General features: G+C 44.7%; 1 protein-coding gene across 3 annotated transcripts in view; it reads left to right on the top strand.

The window, feature by feature from the left end:
• Positions 1 to 9,922: 9,922 nt before the first annotated feature.
• zfyve1 (zinc finger, FYVE domain containing 1) overlaps positions 9,923 to 25,125 on the top strand; it is a 98,848-nt gene continuing 83,645 nt past the window's right edge. For 2 of the 3 annotated variants that reach the window (XM_043698360.2, XM_043698364.2), the window contains exons 1-2: positions 9,923 to 10,460; positions 23,245 to 23,749. In XM_043698360.2, the coding sequence (XP_043554295.1) occupies positions 9,981 to 10,460; positions 23,245 to 23,749 (985 nt within the window). In that variant the 5' untranslated portion in view covers positions 9,923 to 9,980. The remainder of the gene's footprint in view (positions 10,461 to 23,244; positions 23,750 to 25,125) is intronic. The other variant, XM_043698358.2, reaches the window with a different exon arrangement.

Here is a 25,125-nt window from a genome sequence, read left to right on the forward strand (position 1 = left end):
TCTATGTACATGAACACAGAAATCTCTCTGCTAATCTACACTGCCAAGAATCTTACCATTAGCCCAGTACTCTTTATTCCTTCCAAAGTGAATCACCTCACACTTTTCTGCATTATACTCCATTTGCCACCTCTCAGCTCAGCTCTGCAGTTTATCTATGTTCCTCTGTAACCTGCAACATCCTTCAGCACTATCCACAACTCCACCAACCTGTGTCATTCACAAATTTACTAACCCATCCTTCTACACCCTCATCTAGGTCATTTATAAAAATGGCAAACAGCAGTGGCCCCAAAACAGATCCTTGAGGTACACCACTAGTAACTGAACTCCAGGATGAATATTTCCCATCAACCACCACCCTCTGTCTTCTTTCAGCTCTCCAATTTCTGATCCAAACTGTTAAATCACCCTCAATCCCATGCTTCTGTATTTTGTGCAATAGCCTACTATGGAGAACCTTATCAAATGCCTTACTGAAATCCACATACACCACATCAACCGCTTTACCCTCATCCACCTGTTTGGTCACCTTCTCACAGAACTCAGTAAAGGTTTGTGAAGCACAACCTACCCTTCACAAAACCGTGTTGACTATCCCTAATCAACTTATTCTTCTCCACATGATTATAAATTCTCATTCGCTCTCTCATATAACATTTTCCAATGCTTTAACCACAACCAAAGTAAGGCTCACTGGTCTATGATTCTCTCTACTCCCCTTCTTGAAGAAGGGAACAACATTTGCTATCCTCCAGTCTTCTGGCACTATTCCTGTCAATAATGATGACATAAAGATCAAAGCCAAAGGCTCTGCAATCTCCTCCCTGGCTTCCCAGAGAATCCTAGGATAAATCCCAACCGACCCAGTTAGGATTTTTTTTTTTTTTAAACACTTTCCAGAATTGCTAACACCTCCTCCTTGTGAACCTCAATCCTGTCTAGTCTAGTAGCCCGTATCTCTGTATTCTCCTCGACAACATTTTCTTTTTCCAGTGTGAATACTGACGAAAAATATTCATTTAGCGCTTCCCCATCTCCTCATACTCCACGCACAGCTTCCCACTACTATTCTTGATTTGCGCTCATCTTTCTCTAGTCATTCTTTTATTCCTGATACACCTATAGAATGCTTTAGGGTTTTCCTTGATCTTACCTGGCAACAACTTGTCATGTGCCCTCCTGGTTCTTCTTAGCTCTCTCTTTACGCCTTTCCTGGCTAACTTGTAACTCTCAAGTGCCCTAACTGAGCCTTCATGTCTCATCCTAACATAACTCTCCTTCTTCCTCTTGACAAAAGACTCCACCTCCCTTGTTCGACCACTTCCTCCCTGCCTGACAGGTACATACGTATTCAAGGAACAGCTACTGCGTGCCAATGATAAGCTCCACATTTCAATTGTGCCCATCCCCTGCAGTTTCCTTCCCCAAGCATTGGAAAATGTTATATGAGAGAGCGAATGAGAATTTATAATCATGTGGAGAATAATAAGTTGATTAGGTTCCTGAAGAAGGGCTTATGCCCGAAACGTCGATTCTCCTGTTCCCTGGATGCTGCCTGACCTGCTGCGCTTTTCCAGCAACACATTTCCAGCTTCCCCAACCCTAAGCATCCTAAGTCCTGCCTAATCGCATCAGAATTGCCTTTCCCCCAGCTATAACTCTTGCCCTGCAGTATGTACCTATCCCTTTCCATTGCTAAAGTAAACGTAACTGAATGATGGTCGCTCGCACCAAAGTGCTCACCTACCTCCAAATCTAAACCTGACCTGGTTCAATACCCAGTGCCAAATCCAATTGGCCTCACCCCTTGATGGCCTGCCTACATACTATCTTCGAGGGGAAAGTGAGGACTGCAGATGCTGGAGATCAGAGCTGAAAATGAAGAAGGGCTCATGCCCGAAACGTTGATTCTCCTGCTCCTTGGATGCTGCCTGACCTGCTGCGCTTTTCCAGCAACATATTTTCAGCGCTGCTTACGTACTATGTCAGAAAACCCTCTTGCATATATTGGACAAAAACTGACCCATCAAAAGTACTTAAACTATAGTATTTCCAGTCAATATTTGAAAAGTTAAAGTCCTGCATGATAATTACTCTGTTACTCTTGTTCCTATTCAGAATCATCTCTGCTATCCTTTCCTCTGCGTCCCTGGAACTATTCGGACGCCTACAGAAAACTTCCAACAGGGTGACCTCTCTTTTCCTGTTTCTAACCGGTTTCAGCCCATACTACCTCAGTAGGTGAGTCCTCAAACATCCTTTTTGTCACTGTAATACTGTCATTGACTAACAATGCCACACTTCCCTCTCTTTTACCATCTTCACTGTTCTTACCGAACATCTAAATCCTGGAGCCTGCATTAACCATTCCTGTCCCTGCTCGATCAATGTCTCCAAAATGGCCACAATTTCGAAGTCCCAGGTACAAACCCATGCTGCAAATTCATCCACCTTATTCCGGATGCTCCTGGCATTGATGTAGACACATTTCAAACCACCTTCCTGCTTGCTGGTGCACTCTTGCTACCTTGAAACCTTATTTCTGACTTCATTACTCTCAACCTCCTGGACACTGGAACTACAACTTAGGTTCCCATCCCCCACTGAATTAGTTTAAGCCTTCATGAATAACATTAGCAAAATGAATCTGCAGTGCTCACTCTCTTCCAGGATGCAGAATTGGGCTGGTAAGGGGCAGATGGAGTTCAACCTGGAAAAGTGTGAAGTGATTCATTTCTGAAGGTCAAATTTGAATGCAGATTACAGGGTTAAAGGCAGGATTCTTGGCAGTGTGGAGGAACAGAGGGATCTTGGGGTCCATGTCCATAGATCCCTCAAAGTCGCCACCCAAGTTGGTAAGGTAGTTAAGGCGGTAGTTAAACTCAATCTCCCTTCTAAGGGTGTGTTGGCTTCCCTTAGGAGGTGGATTGAGTTTAAGAGCTGCGAAGTTATGCTGCAGCTCCACACAGCCCTAGTACGACCATGCTTAGAATGAAGGGCTTATGCCAGAAACATCGATTCCCCAGCTCCTCAGATGCTGCCTGACCTGCTATGCTTTTCCAGTAACACACTCTCGACTCTGTTCTAAAGCATCTGCAGTCCTCACTTTCACACACTTGGAATTTTGTGTTCAGTCCTGGTCACTCCATTATAGAAAGGATGTGGAAGCTTTAGAGAGGATGCAGAGGTGATTTACCAGGATGTTGCCTGGACTGGAGAGCAGCTAAGGCTCTTCTCATTGGGTGACTTTTTAAGAGATGTACAATATGATGAGAGGCATAGATAGAGTGAATAGTCAGACTTCTTCCCAGGGCAGAAATGGCTATCATGAAAGGGCATACTTTTAAGGTGATTAGAGGTAGGTTTAGTGGAGATGTCAGAGGAGGGTTCTTTACACAGGGAGTGGTAGGTGCATGGAATGCAGAGTCAGATACATTAGGGACATTTAAGCATCTCTTGGATCGGCACATGGATGATAGTATAATGAAGGGTATGTAGGTTAGTTTGATCTTAGAATAGGAGAAAAGGTCGGCACAACATCAAGGGTTGAAGGGCCTGGTGAGTGCTGTACCATTGTATGTTCTAGTCCACATTGACCATGTTTCCAAACTAAACTAGTCCCACTTGCCTCCATTTGGCCTATATCCCTCCAAACATTTCCTATTCATGAACTTATCCAAATATCTTTTAAATGTTGTCACTGTACCTGCATTCACCACGTCCTCTATCACCACTCTAAAATAGTTGCCCCTCATGTCCTTTTAAAAATCTTTCTCCTCACACCTTAAAAATAGGACCCCTATTTTGACTCATCCACCCTTGTGAAAAGAACCTTGCTATTCACTTTCTCTTTGCCCTTTGTGATATTATAAACTTCGAAATGGTCACCCCTCAACCACTTATACTCCAGTGAAAAATGTCCCAGCCTATTTATAACTCAAATGCACATTCCCAGCAACATCCTGGTAAACCTTTTTTGAACCCTTGCAAGTTTAATAATATTCTTCCTATAATAGGACATCAGAGATGTCCACAGCAGTCCAAAAGAGTCCTCAATGTCCTGTGCTATCTCAACCTGACATCCCAACCCCTGTACTCAAAAGGTCTCAGCAATAAAGGTAAGCATGTTAAACACCTTTTAAACCACACTGTCTACATGTGACATAAACTTCGAAGAATTACTTACCTGAACCTTGAGGTCTCTGTTCTACAACGTTACCCAACACCCTCATAAACTGGTTAAGACCTGCCCTTGTTTGTTTTACCAAAATGCAGTACCTCACATTTATCCAAATTAAACTCCATCTGCCACTTCCCAGCCCACTGACCCGATTGATCAAGAAAGTAGATCAATCAGAGATCCTAGAATGCTGACAGTGTGGAAACAGGCTATTTGGCCCAACAAGTCCACACAAACCGTCCAAAGAGTATCCCATCCAGACCCATTCCCCCACCCTATTACTTACATTTTCCCTCACTAATGCACCTAACCTACATATCCCCGAATACTATGGGCAATTTAGCATGGCCAATTCACCTAACCTGCACATCTCAGGACCATGGGAGGAAACCAAAGCATCTGGAAGAAACCCATGTAGACATAGAGAGAAGGTGCAAACTCCACATACAGTTACCAGAACCTGGAATTGAACTCAGGTCCCTGGCACTATGAAGCAGCAGTGCTAACCACTGAGCCACCGTGCAGCCATCAAGGTAGATCTCATATGCTCAAAAACTGTCAGAGATGTGAGGCTCCATTAGAAACACACACACATTTTTGACAAAACGTCCATTTGTGAAGAAAGTAAGAATTAAACGCCACAATAAGACCCTGACAAAGTTATGAGCTGGCCAGCATTAATCAATCCAAGGTTGAAGACAAGAATGGGTTGCTGTGGAAACCCTTGATTTTTAAGAGCACATGACAGTGATTATGGATGTGACAGTCAATATGAAGATGACAACAAGGAATTGGAGAAAGCATAGGACAGAAAAACATGGAAGTATAAATAGAGATTAAAAAAACTGATGAGAGGTTTTGACCTGAACACTATGGCTTCATGATGGGCATACGAAAGAAGTAGCTTGAGTTGAACAACAGTCTCAAGCAGTCCCCAATTATTCAATGGTCAAGTCATTCACCCAAGAAATGTCAAGACCCACAATGTTCCTTATAGTTGAACTGAACTGGTTGGACTGTATAACTCTATGACAGATGAACAGATGACAGAAACTATCCAGGTTTGTGACACAGTGTCAGGACATTGTGACAAGTCTCAACACTATCATATGGTGGTAGTAAGAAAAGTCAAAATAAAATAAAACAGAAAATATATCAAATGTGTAAAACGAAGAAGAATTAAATGATGGTGAGGGTAATAATCACATTGAATGATGCCTTAGCACGGTGAGTAATTGTAATGGGGATGGGTAATTTTCAACAAAATGTGGAACAAATGCTGTAGTTGTGAATATGTTCACCAAGCTGGGAGGTTCATTTGCAGATATTTCATCTCCTGTCTAGGTGACATTCTCAGTGTTTTGGAGTCTCCTGTGAAGTGCTGCTGTACTGTGACACAATGGGGACACCATCCACCACGTGCATGGCAGGAACTCATGTGTCTCAGCCAACATTGTCTATCTCATATGCTGTAGGCAAGGATACTTCAAGGCATGGTATATTGGCTAGACCAAGCCAATGCTACGACAACATATGAATGAACATCGTGCAACAATCTTCAGATAGGAATGTACCCTCCCAGTCAGGGAACATTTCGGCAGTCAAAGACATTGGGTCTCCGATCTTTGAGTGACTATCCTCCAAGGCAGACTTCAGGAGACGCAACAACGCAGAGTCACCAAGTAGAGGCTGACAGCCAAGTTCATTACCCATGAGGATGGCCTCAACCAGGATCCTGGGTTCTACTACAGGTGATCCCACTATACATACACTCTGACTCTCTCTCTCTCTCTCTCTCACAGGCATATACTCCATCACACATGCACACACTCCATCAAGCACACACGCACACCTTCTCTCCCACACGCATAAACACAAACATATAAAAATGAAAGTCTATGGGGTGAATTTGCATTTGCAGATACATTCTATTTTGTTCAAAAAGCATACAATCTCTAGGCAGTCAGTCCATGTGACATTTTATAAATTCCAGTTTTGGAAATAGAACCATTCTGACTCAAGACCGAGATACAGAGACTCGAACCTCACACCTTTATTGCACTGTCTGAGCGGAGATGTAATTTTTAAAAAAAACCTTAAGTTAGTTCAGGACAGTCACTTGAAAGAAGTTCTGGGATTTACATATTAATCAATCAAAACCTGCATCCCCATTCAAAGTGATTAAAGACTTAACAGCAATCTAGACTTAACAGCATCACTTGTATGACACTAGTGACCTTTTACTATAAATTCTGTGTCCCATAATCCTGTCCCTCTAGCTACGTGACAAAGAACCTGACTCGGAATCCTTGAACTTCCAAATGAACCTCAAAAGGTGTGGTGCTGGAAAAGCACAGCCAGTCAGGAGCAGGAGAGTCGATGTTTCGAACACAAGCTCTTCAGCAGGGTGGGGGTGGGGGCAAGGGGGCTGAGGGATAAATGGGAAGGGAGTGGGGCTGGGCGGGGGGGGAAGGTAGCTGGGAGTGCAATAGGTAGATGAAGGTGGGGGGGTGATGGTGATAGGTCAGAGTCAAGGATGGAGCAGAAGGAAAATGGACAGGTAGGACAGTTCAAGAGGGCATTGCCAAGTTGGAGTGTTGAATCTGGGATAGGGTGGGCGGGTGGGTGGGGGAAGAGGAGAGAGGTGTACCTGGACTACAGGTCCTCATAGTACCCTCTTCCTGCTATCTCTTACTCCCAATTCCTCCGCCACTGCTACATCTGCTTCCATGAGAGCCAATTCCAATCCAGATGGCCTCCTGCTTCAAGGACCACAATTTCTCCACCATTGTGGTCAACAATGCCCTCCAGCACATCTCCTCCACTTCCTGCACCTCCATCCTTGAACCCCACCCCTTCAACCACAACAAGACAGAACACCACCCCCCCCCCCGCCCCCACCCCATATCTATGCTATTAACTATGTGATCTGCCTGTATTGCTCAAAAGACAAAGCTTTTCACTGTGCCTTGGTACATATGACAATAAATTCAATTCAATTCATCAATGTCCCCTCATGCAAGCTATCACCATGTGAGAGAAAGGCTCCCACTGTCCACCCTACCTAATCCTCTGATCACGCTTCTATTAAGGTTCTTCGACCTTCTTCGAACGAAAACAGCTTCAAGTCCCTCAGCCTTTCCTCATAAGACCTTTCCTCTATATCAGGCAACATCTTAGTAATCTGCTCTGAACCCTTTCCAAAGCTTCCTATAATGCAGTGACCAGAACTGTATGCAATACTCCAAGTGCAGCCACACCAGAGTTTTGTACAGCTACAACATGACCTCCGAAACTCAATCCCTCTAAATAAAAGGAAACACATTGTACACCTTTTTAACAACCCTATTAACCTGGGCAACTTTCAGGGCACTGAGATCTCTCTGCTCATCTACGCTACCAAGAATCCTACCATTAGCCCAGTAATCTGTATTCCTGTTACTCCTTCCAAAGTGAATCATCTCACACTTTTCTGCATCAAACTCCATTTGCCACCTCTCAGCCCAGCGCTGCCGCTTATCTATGTCACTCTGTAACCTGTAACACCCTTCTGCACTGTCTACAACTCCACCGACTTTAGTGGCATCCGTAAATTTACGAAACCATCCTTCTATGCCTTAATCCAGGTCATACATAAAAACGACAAACAGCAGTGGACCCAAAACAGTTCATTGCGGTACAGCACTAGTAACTGAACCCCAGGATGAACATTTCCCATCAATCACCACCCTCTGTCTTCTTTCAGCTAGCCAATTTCTCATCCAAATCGCTAAATCACCCTCAATCCCATGCCACCATATTTTCTGCAATAGCCTCCCATAGGAAACCTTATCAAACACTTTACTAAATCCATATACACCACATCAACCGCTTTACCCTCATCCACCTGTTTGGTCACCACCTCAAAGAACACAATAAGGTTTGTGAGGCATGATCTACCCTTCACAAAACCGTATTGAATCAAATTATTCCTTTCTAGAATTATTATAAATCCTATCTCTCAATCCTTTCCAACACTTTGCCCACAACCGAAGTAAAGCTCACTGGTCTATGATTATCAAGGTAGTCTCTATTCCCCTCCTTAGATTAGATATACTACAGTATGGAGACAGGCCCTTCAGCCCAACAGGTCCACACCGACTCTCTGAAGAACAACCCACCCAGACCCACTTCCTTACCATATATTTACCCCTAACTAATGCACATAACACTATGGGCAATTTAGCACTTGGCCTGCACATCTTTGGAATGTGGGAGGAAACCACAGCACCCGGAGGAAACCCACGCAGACACGGAGAGAATGTGCAAACTTCACACAGACAGTCGCTCAAGGCAGGAATCAAACCTGTGAGGCAGCAGTGCTAACCACTGAGACACCGTGCCGCTCATGTTCTTGAACAAGTGGGGCAACATTTGCTGTCCTCCAGCCTTCTGACACTATTCCTGTAGACAATGACAACATAAAAATCAAAGCCAAAAACTCTGCAATCTCCTCTCTAACCTCTCAGAGAATCCCAATGGTTTCTTCCCACAGTCCAAAAATGTGTAAGTTAGGTGAATTGGCCACGCTAAAAAGTGTTAGGTGTAGGGGAATGGGTCTGGGAGAGTTGCTCTTCAGAGGGGCAGTGTGGACTTGTTGGGCCAAAGGGCCTGTTTCCACACTGTAAGTAATCTAATCAAACAGGGGACTGACACCTTCAACACATTATCTGGGCTGATACCAATTGTTAAAGTTAACCTCAGAATGTAACTTTTAAAAAATTTTTGTGATTTACATATGAAAGTAGTGAAACTAACATGGCCATTCTAACAGTTGAGACTTAACAAACAGCCCTGAAGAAGGGCTAATGCCCGAAACGTCGATTCTCCTGTTCCCTAGATGCTACCTGACCTGCTGCGCTTCTCCAGCAACACATTTCCATCTCTGATCTCCAGCATCTGCAGACCTCACTTTCTCTTCACTTAACAAACAATCAAGGTATTTTTCAATGTATAATTTCAGTTACATCACACTGTAAACTTTTGCAATAAATTCTGTGTCTTACAATTGTGTACACCACAAGCAGCTGATGAAGGAGCAGCGCTCCGAAAGCCAGTGCTTACAATTAAACCTGTTGGACTGATGTTGTGTGATTTTTAACTCAGTTTACTAAAAGTTTCTAATGCACCTCAAATGTAAAAGCCTGTAGGCAATGGGCGAAACGCTGAGAAGTGCGGTTCAGCCGTGTGGCTTGGTGTGGACTCAGGTTTTTTTTATTTCCCAAACCTTCCTTCACAAGCGCATTTACCTCCGAGGACAACAAGATTGATCATAAGTTGGACATTACGTGAAGTTGCTCATTTGCTTCCAAATAAACCTGTTGGACTATAACCTGGTGTTGTGTGGGACCGAAGCGAAAGAGCAAATAACTGCAGATACTGGAACCTGGAGTCACACCGCAACTATAGAGAGTAACGAAAGCGAACTGGAGATATTCTCCAAGAGGAGCCGAAGCAGAACGGCACACCGAAAGGAGCCGAAACCGAACGTCGCGCCGAAAGGAGCCGAAACCGAAGCCGAACGTCGCGCCGAAAGGAGCCGAAGCCGAATGACGCGCCGAAAGGAGCCGAAGCCGAACCCGAACGTCGCGCCGAAAGGAGCCGAAGCCGAAGCCGAAGCCGAAGGTCGCGCCGAAAGGAGCCGAAGCCGAATGAAACGCCCAGAGGAGTCGAGTGAGTCGCCGAGGACGAGGCTGAACTGTGTTGTTGTTGTCATTCGGGTGTCGGTGTCGGCGCCCGGCTGAGAAACAGGAGAATAATGAGCGGGGGGATCGGGGCCTCAAACTCAGCTGCGGGGCCCGAGCAGCTGCTCCGCTGTCAGGAGAGTTACGCGTGCAGCGGCTCGGAGGCGGCCTTCGAGTGTGATGAGTGCGGCAGCCTGCAGTGCGCCGTGTGTGAGCGGGAGCTGCACAGCCAGCCCCGACTCCGGGACCATGAGAGGAGCCGCCTGAGACCCGGGCACCTCCCGTACTGTGACCAGTGCAACGGCAACAAGCCGAGCGGGGGCCGGCGCCGGGCCTGCTGCCGCTGCCTGGCCTGCAAGGTCAACGTGTGCGCCGAGTGCCACCGCCGGGGCCACTCGAACCGCCGCAAGCACCCGGTCAGTAACTACCCGCAGCTGGAGGCCGAGGCCGAGGCCGGGCCTGGGGAGGACCACAAACAGCAGGCAGAACTTGACAGGCTGAGGAGCCAGACCGCCAGCAGCTTCCTTCTGGTGGATGAGCAGGAACAGATCCAGGTGAAGGAAGCCTTTTAATACCTGGACCAAACAGGGGAGGGTATAGACCGAATTAGGTAGTAACTAGAGCCCTTTTTCAGTTAGTGATTTCCACAACCGTCTGGGTGGAAAAGGTTTTTCCTCACATCTCTAGACACAAGACACGGGAGCAGAATTTAGGGCATTTAGCCCAGCGAGTCAGTTTTGCCATTCAGTCATTGGCTGATAAGTTTCTCAACCCCATTCTCCCACTTTCTCCCTGTAACCCTTGATAGTGAAGAACCTATCTATCTCAGTGTTAAATATACTCCTGGCCTCGACAGCCTTCTGTGGCAATAAATTCCATAGATTCACCAGTCTGGCTGAAGACGTTTCTCCTTGTCTCTGTTCTAACAGGTCTTCCCTTTACTCTAAGGCTGTGTCCTCATACAGTCATAGAGATGTACAGCATGGAAACAGACCCTTTGGCCCGTGTCCATGCCGACCAGATATCCCAACCCAATCTCGTCCCATCTGCGAGCACCTGGCCTATATCCCTCCCCCCACCTTGTCCTTCACCAGTTTCTTCATCCCCCCTCCCCCCACCTTGTCCTTCACCAGTTTCTTCATCCCCCCTCCCCCCACCTTGTCCCAACCACAGGGGATGAACTTGGACTTCACCAGTTTCTTCATCCCCCCTCCCCCCACCTTGTCCCAACCACAGGGGATGAACTTGGACTTCACCAGTTTCTTCATCCCCCCTCCCCCCACCTTGTCCCAACCACAGGGGATGAACTTGGACTTCACCAGTTTCTTCATCCCCCCTCCCCCCACCTTGTCCCAACCACAGGGGATGAACTTGGACTTCACCAGTTTCTTCATCCCCCCTCCCCCCACCTTGTCCCAACCACAGGGGATGAACTTGGACTTCACCAGTTTCTTCATCCCCCCTCCCCCCACCTTGTCCCAACCACAGGGGATGAACTTGGACTTCACCAGTTTCTTCATCCCCCCTCCCCCCACCTTGTCTCAGCCGAACCAACCACAGGGGATGAACTTGGACTTCACCAGTTTCTTCATCCCCCTCCCCCCACCTTGTCTCAGCCGAATCCCTCCAGCCCGGCACCGCCTTCCTGACCTGCAGTCTTCTTCTTGACCTCTCCGCCTCCACCCTACTCCGACCTATCACCTTCACCTTGACCTCTTTCCACCTATCACATTTCCAACGCCCCTCCTCCAAGTCCCTCCTCCCTACCTTTTATCTTCTGCTGAACACTCTGCTCATTCCTGAAGAAGGGCATGTGCCCGAAACGTCGAATCTTCTGTTCCCTAGATGCTGCCTGACCTGCTGTGCTGTTCCAGCAATAAAGTTTCAGCTTTGATCTCCAGCGTCTGCAGACCTCACTTTCTCCTCCTATATCCCTCTAAACCCTTCCTATTCATATACTCATCCAGATGCCTTTTAATCCTACCAGTGGTAACATCTTCCCAATATCCACTCTGTCAAGGCCATTCAATATTCTGTATGTTTCAATTAGATCCCCCTCGTCCTTTGAAATTCTATCGAGTATAGACCTAGAGACCTCAAACATTCCTCATATGACTTGAGGCCCATTCCTCATATGGTTGGGTGCAGAACTTGAGTGAATTTAGCCTAAGGTATTTTGTTGTTTTTGTTTGTAGTTTGTGAGGTCCTCTTTCAGGGTTCGTAGTTTGTAGGAAAATGTTCTTTAACTTCAACTAAGCTGAAGGAGGGGAATCTTCGTTTAATAACTGTATCTTCAGGAGGCTCCTGATTGGAAAAACAAATCAAAGCAGTGATGTCACAGGAAAGTGGTGTATCAGTTGGTTCTTTTTTTTTAGAAAGTACACATTTTTAGAAGAAGGGCTTAACTGAGAAACAACAGGAATAAGTGAAAGTCAGGGCCAATGTAATAAAGAATTGTAAGTAAATTAGGGTAAAGGAGGTAAGGTAGCAGTATACTTACATAAACCTCTTTTGTTTTAAAAAGAGTTGCACAAGGGCTTAAAAGAAGTCATGACAGCAGAGCTTGCACTTGTGATATGGTCTGGCAAATCATGGAAGTTTCAGTTGTCCATGGTGAAGTGTTTCCAGTCGCAATTATTGCTGAATCATAGTTTGGAGCTGGAACTGCTGGTGAATTCACTGGAACATCTGCAGTGTTGAGCGTGTGGTGGATAGCATGTTTAGTGAGGTGCTCACACCTCAGGTGCAGATAGCAGACAGAAAAAGCATGGTTCTCCACCAGGCAGAGTAGAGGAGGCGGGTCATGCAGGAGTGCCCTGTGGCTTTCCCCCTTTCAAACAGATGACGTTTTGAATACCATTAGGGGAGATGACTGTATAGTAGCAGTGATAGCCAACTTTGTGTGTGGGTCTACTGCTCAACAGGGGTAAAAAAAATAAATGGCAAGGCTGCAATTGTAGGAGATTCAATTGTAAGGAGAACAGACTGGTATTTCTGTAGCTGCAGAAGAGACTCCAGGATAGTATGTTGCCTCCCTGGTGCCAGGAATGTCACTGAATAACTGTAGTGCATTCTGAAGGTGGAGGGCAAACAGACCAAGATCGTGATATATGTTGATGTTGACAATGTAGGCAGAAAAATGAATGAGGTCCTGAAAGCAGAATTTAGACAGCTAGGAAAAAGATTAGAGAACAGGACCTTAAAGATAGTAATCTCTGAATTACTTCTGGTGCTACATGCAGGTAAGTATAGGAATTGCAGGATAGCCCAGATGACTCCATGGCTAGAGAGGTGATGTGGGAGGGAGGGCTTTAGATTTCTGGGATATTGGATATGATTTTGAGAGCGGTGGGAGCTGTACAGGGCAGATGTTGTTGCGCCTGAATCAGAAGGGGCGGCATGGTGGCTCAGTGGTTAGCACTACTGCCTCACAGCACCAGGGACCTGGGTTCGATTCCAGCCCCGGGTCTGTGTGGAGTTTGCACATTCTCCCGATGTCTGCTTGGGTTTCCTCCGGGTGCTCCAGTTTCCTCCCACAGTCCAAATATGTGCAGGTTAGGTGAATTGTTCATGCTAAATTCCCCGTAGAACTAGATGCATTAGTTAGAGGGAATGGGTCTGGGTGGGTTACTCTTCGAAGGGAGGTGTGGACTAGTTGGGCCGAAGGGCTTGTTTCCACACTGTAGGGAATCTGATCTAATCTAAAAATGGGACCAACATTCTTCCGGAGGTTTGCTCACGATGTTGGAGAGAGGTGAAACTGACTTGACAGATTCGGGAGCTAGACAGTACGTTCAACAAGGGAAGTGAATGGCGAAAATTTAAAGTGACAGCAAGTGAGTCAGGAAGGTATAGACATTATGGGTCAGTTAAGGTACAGGGGCAGGTTGGATCTCAATGCTATGAGTCTGACAAACAAGGCAGATGAGTTGAAAGCACAAATTAAAACATGGAGTTATGATATAATTGCTGAGACATGGTTGAGAGAAGTGCGGGACTGGCAGCTGAATATTCGAGGATACACGGTGTTGAGGCAGGACAGAGAAGGAGGTAAAAGGGCAGGAGCCAGTTATCTCAGTTGGTTGCATGACATGTTTATGATGCAGACTGATGCCTGATAGTGTAGTTTCAATTTCCATTTCTGTGGAAGGATTCTGCTTTGCAACCACATCTCTTGTCTCAGGTTAAACCAGCATCAGTTATCTTTCTCTAATGAGAAAGCAGCCCTTTGGTCAAGTAAAACAATGAATTTATTGAATGGTAAAATGATAAAACTTGTCAACTCAGCAACATGAAAAGCCTTTAATTGTGTCCCATACAATAGCCTTTTTGAAAGATTAGGGGTTCTGATAACAATGGCTATATCTGATGGATTGAGAACTGATTGGGAGGCCTGAAAGTAGCATGTAATTTTGGATTGTTTATATTTGATTGTTCACTGATGGTGTCTCGCAGGAATTGATGTTATCAGTTATTATCCATTTATTACTTATCAGTGATCTAAATGAAGGGATTGTGGGCATGACTTACACGTTTTCAGATAATAGAAAGTGTTGCGAAAGTGATGGAACTGTGGATGATTCAGCAGTTTCAGGTGGATCTTGATTTATTGAAGAGCAAACTACTGCAGATGCTAGAACCTGAACTGAAAATAAAAGAATAGTGGAAATCACAGCGGGTCAGGCACCATCCTTGGAGGGAGAACAAGCTAAAGTGTTGAGTCTCGTTGACTCTTCTTCAGAGCTCTGTGATTTTCAGCATTTCTTGTTACCTTGATTTATAGAAGATTGGGCTCATGGCTGACATGCTAATCTGGGGGACAAAAGATCCCAACCTCTCTCTGAGGATCCGTTCTTCCAACTCCAACCTTCCTCCTCCACTTGCCCACCCCACTGCTGACCTGATACCCATCCTAGACCCCTTCATTGCTGACTGCCGATGTGACGTCGGAAGCCTCAATTTCTCCACACTCCTCAACCACTCCCACCTCACCCCCAACAAATGTGCAGCACTCTGCACCAACCACTGGTTCACCATCAAACTCACGGATAAAACAGGTAGTCTGGAGAACAGACCTCAATGTCGCAGAGGCCAAATTCCAACTCTCCGACACCATATCCTATCTCTTTAGTTCCCTGGCCCCCAGTGCTTTATCTTCACTATGGACGTGCGGTCCTTATACACGTTCATACCCCATAAGGATGGCCTCCATGCCTTCCACTTCTTCCTCTCCATCAGACCTATCCAGTCCCTCCTCTGCCTCGCCGAACTGGTCCTCACCCTTAAAACTTTTCCTTTAACTCCCTCCATTGTCTCCAAATCCAGGGGGTTGCCATGGGCACCCAGATAGGCCCCAGCTACGACTGCCTTTTTGTTGGCCATATCGAACAGTCCCTCTTCCATCCCTACACAGCACTGTGCTCCAATTCTTCCGCCCTTACATCGATGACTGCATCGGCGCAGTGTCCTGCACCCAGGCTGAACTGGAGCAGTTCATAGACTTCACCCAAGACTTCCACCCCATCCTCAACTTCACTTGGTCCATCTCAGACACCTCTTTCCCCTTTCTCGACCTCTCCATTTCCATCTCCGGTGACAATCTGCAAATGGATTTTTGCTACAAACCCACAGACTCCCATAACTACCTGGACTACACCTCCTGCCACCCAGTATCCTGTAAGAACTCCATCCTGTTCTCCCAATTTGATCTGCTCAGACAAGGAGATGTTCCCAAGCATACCAGATATCCATCTATTTCGAACAATGTGCTTTTCCTGTCTCTGTCATCCAGTTAGCCCTCCATTCTCCACTCCACTGTTCTGAACCCATCCCCCTCCAAATGCAATAGGGACAGAGTCCTCCTTGTCCTCACCTACCACCCTACCAGTCTCCGCATCCAACCCATCATCTTTAAACCCTTCTGGCAACTGCAACTAGACCCTACCACCAAGAACATCTTCCCTTCCCCACCTCTGTCTGCCTTCCGCAAGGACCGTTCCCTTCGACATTCCTTGGTTTGTGCCACTCACCCCACCAAACCGCCCAAACTCCCAGGTACCTTCTGCAACCGGAAAAGATGCAAAACCTGCCAGCACACCACCCCCTCACCTCCATCCCGGGCCCCAGACAGTCCTTCCAGGTGAGACAGAGGTTCATCTGCCTCTCTTCCTTACTGCATCAGGTGCTTCTGATGTGGTCTTCTCTACATCGGGGAGACCAAGCACAAACTTAGGGAATGGATCGCTGAGTATCTCAGCTGGGCCTGCAGGGGCTAACTGGACCTCCCAGTCACTGCCCATTTTAATTCCCCTTGACAGTCCCTTTCCATCATAACTATTCTTGGCCTCCTCCATTGCCACAACAAACCAAACTGCAAATTGGAGGAACAACACCTTATCTTCCGTCTGGGTAGCCTACAGCCCAGAGGACTCAAAATTGAGTTCTCCAATTTCAAATAACCTGCCTCTCCACCTCCTGACTCCCTTCCCAGCCCCTCCCCTTCCTTTCACTCCTCTCTACCACTCATTCCTCCCATTGACCAATCAGGTCATACCCTCTGCCTGTCTTCACCTCTCTCCACTTCACCACTCTGCCCCCTCCACCCCCTTTATCTGCAGCTCTCCCCAAATCCCACCCAGCAGTCCTGAAGAAAGGTTACTCCTGAAACGTCGACTTCTCCACCTCCTGATGCTGCCTGGGCTTGTTGTTTTCTTCCAGCCCCCTGCCTGTTTACTTTAGATTCCAGCATCGCAGTTTTTTTGTCTCTAATCTGGGGGCGAGGCAGAGTTTATCTGAGAATGATGTCGTGTTATGGACATGTCCAGGACAAATGATGAGCGTAGCTTTCAGGACATTAAATAATATTAAAATGGAGAGATAGGGACATTGCAGTAGCTGGCTGTCAAACATTCATGAACAGTCCCCTGAAACAATAATCACAGTAAATGAAATCCGAAAGTGGATTTGTAGCACAGTTAACAATCTAAGACAAAAGCTTATAATTTGGTCTTTTATGCGACTATGGCAGACCTCAATTGGGTACTGTGTCCTGTGTTATATCCCCCACATAGGTATTGATTGCAAAGTTTTTGAAAGGGTGCTGAGAGAGTTTACCAGACTTGTGTGGGGTTTAAAACATCTTTGAACCTATCTAGGTAATGGAACTGAAACCCCTCATTGCAAACTTCCCCCATTACATAGACATAGGGCAGAAGGGAGTAGATTGCGTTATAGTTTTTTTGGACTGTGTAAGATCAGGGGTACATTCATCTAAGATTAACTTTAGATTTCATCTCGGGGTGGGGGGTGGGGAAACAGAACAATGGGCCTTTGGACTACTGTAGTTCCAACTGAGGGCATAAAACATAGAACATTACAGGGCAGTACAGGCCCTTTGGCCTTCGATGTTGTGTGACCTGTGGAACCAATCTGAAGCCTATCCTACACTATTAAATTTTCATCCATATGTTTATCGAATGACCATTTAAATGCTCTTAAAGTTGGCGAGTCTGCTACTGTTGCAGGCAGGCCGTTCCACACACCTACTACCTCTGACATCTGTCCTATATCTATCACCCCTCAATTTAAAGCTATGTCCCCTCACGCTAGCCATCTCCATCCAAGGAAAAAGGCTGTCACTTTCCACCCTATCTAACTCTCTGATTATCTTATATGTCTCAATTAAGTCACCTCTCAACCTTCGTCTCTCTAACAAAAACAGCCTTAAGTCCCTCAGCTTTTCCTCATAAGACTTTCCTTCCATACCAGGCAGCATCCTAGTAAATCACCTCTGAACCCTTCCTAAATCTTCCACATCCTTCTTATAATGCGGTGACCAGAACTGTATGCAATACTCCAAGTGCGGCCGCACCAGAGTTTTGTACAGCTGCAACATGACCTTGTGTCTCCGAAACTCGATCCCACTAACCAATAAAAGCTAACACACCATATGCCTTCTTAACAACCCTACCAACCTGGTGGCAATTTTCGGGGATCTGTGTAGATGGATGCCGAGATCTGTCTGCTCATCTACATTGCCAAGACTCTTACCATTAACCCAGTACTGTTTATTCCAGTTGCTCCTTCCAAAGTGAATCACCTCACACTTTTCCAACTTAAAATCCATTTGCCACCTCTCAGTCCAGCTCTGCAGCTTATCTATGTCCCTCTGTAACCTGCAACATCTGTCGGCACTGTCCACAACTCCACTGACCTTTGTATCATCCGCAAATTTACTAACTCATTCTTCTATGCTCTCATCCAGATCATTTATAAAAATGTCAAACAGCAGTGGGTGCAAAACAGATCTTTGTGATACACCACTAGTAACTGAATTCCAGGATGAACATTTCCCATCAACCACCACCTTTCAGCCAGCCAATTTCCAAGCCAAACCGCTAAATCACTCTCAATTCCATGCCTCTGTATTTTCTGCAATAGCCTACCATGGGGAGCCTTAGTAAACACTTTTGTGAAATCTATATACACCACATCAACTGCTTTACTCTCATCCATCTGCTTAGTCACCATCTCAAAGAACACAATAATGTTTGTGACGCACATCCTACCTTTCACAAAACCGTGTTGACTATCCCTAATCAACTTATTCCTTTCTAGGTGATCTCTTATGACCTTTTCCAACATTTTACCCACAACCGAAAACTCACTGGTCTATAACTACCAGAGTTGTCTCTACTCTTCTTGAACAAGGGGACAACGTTTGTGATCCCTCAGTTTTCTGCCACTATTCCTGTAGACAATGACGATGATCAAAGCCAAAGGCTCTGCAGTCTCCTCCCTGGCTTCTCAAAGAATCCTTGCATAAATCCCATCCGGCCCAGGTTACTTAGCAATTCTGGAAAGTGTGAAAATAGATAACATCTCCTCCTTGTGACCCTCAATCCTGCCTAGTCTAGTAACCTGTATCTCTGTATTCTTCTCGACAACATTGTCCTTTTGCAGTGTGAATACTGACAAAAAATATTCATTTAGCACTTCTTCTATCTCTTCGGACTCCATGCACAACTTCCCACGACTATCTGTGATTGGCCCTATTCTTTCTCTCATCATTCTTTTTATTCCTGATATACCTATCAAAGGCTTTAGAGTTTTCCTTGATTGTATCCTTCTTATATCCCTTCCTGGATCTTCTTAGTTCCCTCTTTAGGTCCTTCCTGGCTAACTTGTAACTCTCAAACACCCTAACTGACTCTTCACATCTCATCCTAACATAAGCCTCCTCCTTCCTCTTGACAAGAGATTCAACTTCTTTCGTAAACCACGGTTCCCTTGCTCGACCACGTCCCTGAATGACAGGTACATGCTGATCAAGGACACACAGTAGCTGGGTCCTTGAAATAAGCTCCACGTTTCAGTTGTGCCCACACCCTGCAGTTTCTATCCCCATTGTATTCATCCTAAATCTTGCCTAATCACATCATAATTGCCTTTCCCCCAGCAATGATTCTTACACTGCAGTATATATCTATCCTGTTCCATTCGCTAAAGTAGACATAACTTAATTGTGGTCACTGTCACCAAAGTGCTCACCTACCTCCAAATCTGTCAACTGGAGGGGTTCATTACCCAGTAGTAAGTCCAATGTGGCCCACCCCTTGTTGAAGCGTTAGGATTGAGCAACAAATGTTGATCTTGCCCACTTGCAGTGAAAGAAGGTAAGAGAAGGAACAAGCTTGTGGAGTGGATATGGCTTCTCTGACTTTTTTTACGTGAACGAGAAATTAATAGTGATGATACAGACCAGAATGATCACCCAGAATGCAGAGGAATTCGAATGATTGGAGTTCCAACCTTTTAATATTTGCTCATATCCTCTCTAACTGGGATAATCTGTGTAAATCTTCACTGAACTACCTCCAGCAAAATATTATCTTTTCGTAAATAAGGGGACCATAAATGATAACAGTTCTCCAGAAGAAAAAAACAGAGGTTACTGGAAAAACTCAGCCGGTCTGGCCATGGACCTGAAATGTTAACTTTGATTTCTTTTCAAAAACGCTGCCATACCTGCAAAACATTTCCAGCATCTTCTGTTTTTGTTGCTGATTTACAGCATCTGCAGTTGTCTTTGGTTTTAATAGATCTCCAGATGTGGTCTCACTAGCATTTTGCACTTGGAAGCAGGAAGCCTCTTATCAGGGCCAGCATTCCATTAGCTTTCTATTATCAGCTGAACTTTTATGCTAGCTGTCTGTGTTTTGTGCACAAAGACCCCCAAGTCTCTATAGCAGCTTTCTGCAGTTTTTCCTCCATTTGAAAAATCTTTTCTCTCTTCCAAATTAAGAACTTTACATTTTCTCACATTTTCCCACAACGCATATCATTTGTCAATGTTTTGCCCACTTATTTGGATGATCACCTTATTGAGATTGTATTATAGATCCCCTGTAGTCAGTGGGAAATTGAGAAACAAACTTGTAAGGAGATCTCAGCTATCTGTAAGAATAATAGGGTGGTTATGGTAGAGGATTTTAACTTTCCAAACATAGACTGGGACTGCCATAGTGTGAAGGAATTTGTTAAGTGTGTACAAGAAAAATTTTCTGATCCGGTATGTGGATGTATCTACTTGAGTAGGTACAAAACGTGACTTACTGTTGGGGAATAAGGCAGGGCAGGTGACTGAGGTGTCACCTCAGTGGGGGAGCACTTTGGAGCCAGCGATCATAATTCTATTAGATTTAAAATAGCGATGGAAAAGGATAGACCAGATCTAAAAGTTGAAGTTCTAAATTGGCGAAAGGCCAATTTTGACGGTGTTAGGCAAGAACTTTCAAAAGCTGATTGGGGGCGGATGTTCGCAGGTAAAGGGACGGCTTGAAAATGGGAAGCCTTCAGAAATGAGATAACGAAAGTCCAGAGAAAGTATATTCATGTTAGGGTGAAAGGAAAGGTTGGTAGGTATACGGAATGCTGGATGACTAAAGAAATTGAGGGTCTAGTTAAGGAAAATAAGGAAGCATATGTCAGATATAGACAGGATAGATTGTGTGATTCCTAAGAGTATAAAGAAAGTAGGAGTATACTTAAGAGGGAAATGAGGAGGGAAAAAGGAGACATGAGATAGCTTTGGCAAATAGAATTAAGGAGAATCCAACGTGTTTTTAAAAATACATTAAGGACAAAAGGGTAACTGGGGAGAGAATAGGGCCCCTCAAAGATCAGCAAGGCGGCCTTTGTGTGGAGCCGCAGAAAATGGGGAGATGCTAAACAGGTATTTACATCAGTATTTACTGTGGAAAAGGATATGGAAGATATAGAATGTAGGGAAATAGATGGTGACACCTTGAAAAATGTCCATTTTATAGAGGAGAAAGTGTTGCATGTCTTGAAACGCATGAAGGTGGATAAATCCCCAGGACCTGATCAGGTGTACCCTAGAACTCTGTGGGAAGTTAGGGAGGTGATTGCTGGGCCTTTTGCTGAGATATTTGCATCATTGATAGTCACAGGTGAGATGCCAGAAGACTGGAAGTTGGCTAACGTGGTGCCACTGTTTAAGAAAGGTGGTAAGGACGAGCCAGGGAACTATAGACCGGTGAGCCTGACCTCGGTGGTAGGCAAGTTGTTGGAGGGAATCCTGAGGGACAGGATGTACATTTATTTGGAAAGGCAAGGACTAATTAGGGATAGTCAAAATGGCTTTGTGCGTGGGAAATCATGTCTCAAACTTGATTGAGGTTTTTGAAGAAGTAAAATAGAGGATTGATGAGGGCAGTACGGGAGATGTGACCTATATGGACTTAGTAAAGCATTCAACAAGGTTCCCCATGGGAGACTGATTTGCAAGGTTAGATCTCATGGAATAAAGGGAGAACTAGCCATTTGGATACAAAACTGTCTCAAAGGTAGAAGACGGAGGGTGGTGGTGAAGGGATGTTTTTCAGACTGGAGGCCTGTGACCAGTGCAGTGCCACCAGTGGGTCCTTTACCTTTTGTTACTTACATAAATGATTTGGATCTGAGCATAAGAAGTATAGTTAGTAAGTAAGGAAGTTTGTAGATGACACCAAAATTGGAGGTGTAGTGGACAGTGAAGAGGGTTACCTCAGATTACAACAGGATTTTGATCAGATGGGCCAATGGGCTGAGAACTGGCAGATAAATGTGAGGTGCTGCATTTTGGGAAAGCGAATCTTAGCAGGACTTATACACTTAGTGGTAAGGTCCGTGGGAATGTTGCTAAACAAAGAGGCCTTGAAAGTGGAGTTGCAGGTAGATAGGATAGTGAAGGCGGCGTTTGGTATGCTTTCCTTTATTGGTCAGAGTACAAGAGTTGAGAGCTCATATTGTGGCTGTACAGGGAATTGGCTAGGCCACTGTTGGAATATTGCGTGCAGTTCTGGCCTCCTTCCTATCGGAAAGATGTTGTGAAACTTGAAAGGGTTCGGAGAAGATCCCAGTGGAACTCCAGTGCCAGTGTGAAAAAGATTCCCTTAACCCGACTCACCATTTCCGCCCATTAGCCAGTACTCAATCCATCCCAATGTACTATCTTGAAAACAATAGGACTTTCCCTTATCACTTAACCTTTTGTGAGGTACCTTGCTGAATGTTGGATATCCAAATACACAACACCAACAGATATTATCAATCCAATTTGGTGGAGACTTTCTTGAAAAGTTTGAGTCCAAACCTTTCCATCTATACATGTTAGGTTAATCAGCCTATAATTCCCCACTCTCTGCCTCCCTCCCTTTCTTGAATGAGGCGTCACATTGGCAGATTTCCCATCCTCTGATGCATCTTCAGAATCCAAGGATTTTTGGAAAATGAAAAGCAATGCATCCATTTTCTCTGTTGCTACCTCTTTCAGGTCCTAGGATTCAGTCCATAAGGGCCAGGGGACTTTAAGAATCATAGAATCTTCACAGTGCAGATTGGCTCGTCAAGTCTGCACCAGCCCTTTGAAGAGCATCCCACCCCCTACCCTGTTCCCTTAACCCCGCATTTACCATGGCTAACCCACCTAGCCTGCACATCACTGGATGTTATGGATCAGCTTAGCATGGCCAATCTACCTAACCTGCAAATCTTTCAACTTGCCTGCCATGGCTACGCAGTGTTAAATAGAGTTGTATGACAGCCTGTTCTTAGCATTAGTGGATGATTGGTATATGTTTGTCAATGCTGTGCAGCTCAGGAAAATGTTTAGGAGATACATTTGTTATTTTTCAAAAATATATGCTTAAGTTTTGTTCCAGTAATGTTCAAGTCTGAAATGCATTTTTTTGTGTTGCTTTAACATGCAAGTATGAAATCCTGTCATTTTAGTTGAATTTGCAGAAGTAATCTCAGTTTGCCAACTGTATTTTTTAGGTGGCAGATGAAGAGGAATTCATTCAGAAACTCGGCTGCAAAGCAGATGAAAACCTCAAAGTAGTTTCAATCTTTGGCAACACAGGTGATGGCAAATCTCATACCCTTAATCATACCTTTTTCTACGGGCATGAAGTTTTCAAGACCTCCCCTGCTCAGGAATCCTGCACAGTTGGTGTATGGGCAGCTTATGATCATGTTCATCATATTGTTGTCATTGACACTGAAGGCTTACTGGGAGCAACAGTCAACCTTGGTCAAAGAACAAGATTGCTCCTCAAAGTACTTGCAATATCTGATATAATTATTTACAGAACTCGTGCAGACAGATTACACAATGACCTCTTTAAGTTTCTCAGTGACGCATCTGAAGCCTACCTTAAACATTTTACAAAGGAGTTGAAAGCTACCACTGCAAGATGTGGATTGGATGTTCCATTATCTACTCTGGGACCATCAGTCATAATCTTCCATGAGACAGTGCATACTAAATTATTGGGATCTGGTAAGCTGTACAATAATCTTCTGTTGTTCAATTAGAATATTATACAACCAGATCTTGATTTTTGTTTCATTCGGAAATGAAGTTAATAGATGTTTGAACAAGTACATCCAAGTTTGCCTTTTCTGACTATATTGCATGCACTCATGAATGGTGCTAAGGCTGTTACTTTTGGTCTTGAAAAGTGACTAATGTACTTTGGATGATCTGGGATAGAATGCGGAGGATTCTCTAAAGTTTGAATAACAAGTGAAGTTTCTACTATGTAGTAACAGCATGAGTGTTGTTTACCATCACAGGATGTTTCTGTCAAACCAAAAGATGTTTTTGCCCACCACAGGATTAAGTAATGTGATCACTGGACAGTGTTAGTATGATGTCAAGTATGAATGAATTGTTTAAAAAAAGCACTAACTTCAGAACTTTCAATTATGATCAAAAGTATGGTCCTGCATTATTTTGCACATTTGTTTGTGTTGTCTTAATGTAGAAATTAGTTGCTTCAGATTTGAGTGGATTGTTTTAATGATCCCAGGACAAAGTGAAAGTGCTATTTTATGCTAATCATTTTAAGTTAGTAGCGCCAAACCTACATTTCCTTCTATGATTCCTAACGAGAAGCAGCCAGTGTTCTGGCTTGCTTGAGGGCTTTCCAGTGGATAGGTTAGGTTGTTCAACTCCTCGAGCCTACCCATGCAAATAATTCAGATCGTGGTTGATCAGACAGTAATACAAATTCTACTTTCCTGTCTATCCTCATGACCTTTAATCAAGGCAATGATAGGAATCAAAGCTGTTGGTTGGATTTGCACCATATCCACTTTGAATATTCAATCCTTCCACCAGTGCTGCACAGTGGCAACAATGTATACCATATAAAAAATGTACTGCACTAGCTCAGTCATGCTATTCTGACAGAGCTTTCTAAAAAGAACACTAGACTAGGAAATTCTCCTCTAAACCACATTCTGTCCTGATCTGGAAATGTATTGCGATTACTTCACTATTGCTTGGTCAAAATACTAAAACTCCCTGGGTTTGTATCTATGACTCATGGACCGCAGCAGTTCAAGAAAGTAGCTCACGATCATCTTCTCTTGGGCAGTTAGGTATATTTATTTGGGACTTACTAAAGTAGATAAGTCCCGGAGTGCTGTTGGGATCCTTTCTGGAATATTGTGGGAGGCAAGAGAACAAGTTGTTGGAGCACTAAGAGGCATCTTTGTATCTCGTTGGCCACAGGTGAGGTCCCAGAGGACTGGAGAATAGCCAGTATAGTCCCATTGTTTAAGAAGGGTAGCAGAGATAATCCAGGAAATTACAAGTCTGTGAGCGTCACGTTGATAGTAAGGAACTTATTTGAAAAGGTTCTCAGGAGC

This window comes from Chiloscyllium plagiosum, unplaced genomic scaffold, assembly GCF_037043375.1.
Source record: "Chiloscyllium plagiosum isolate Xiang-an unplaced genomic scaffold, Cpla_swu_hap1 HiC_scaffold_8, whole genome shotgun sequence".
Taxonomy (NCBI): Eukaryota; Metazoa; Chordata; class Chondrichthyes; order Orectolobiformes; family Hemiscylliidae; genus Chiloscyllium; species Chiloscyllium plagiosum.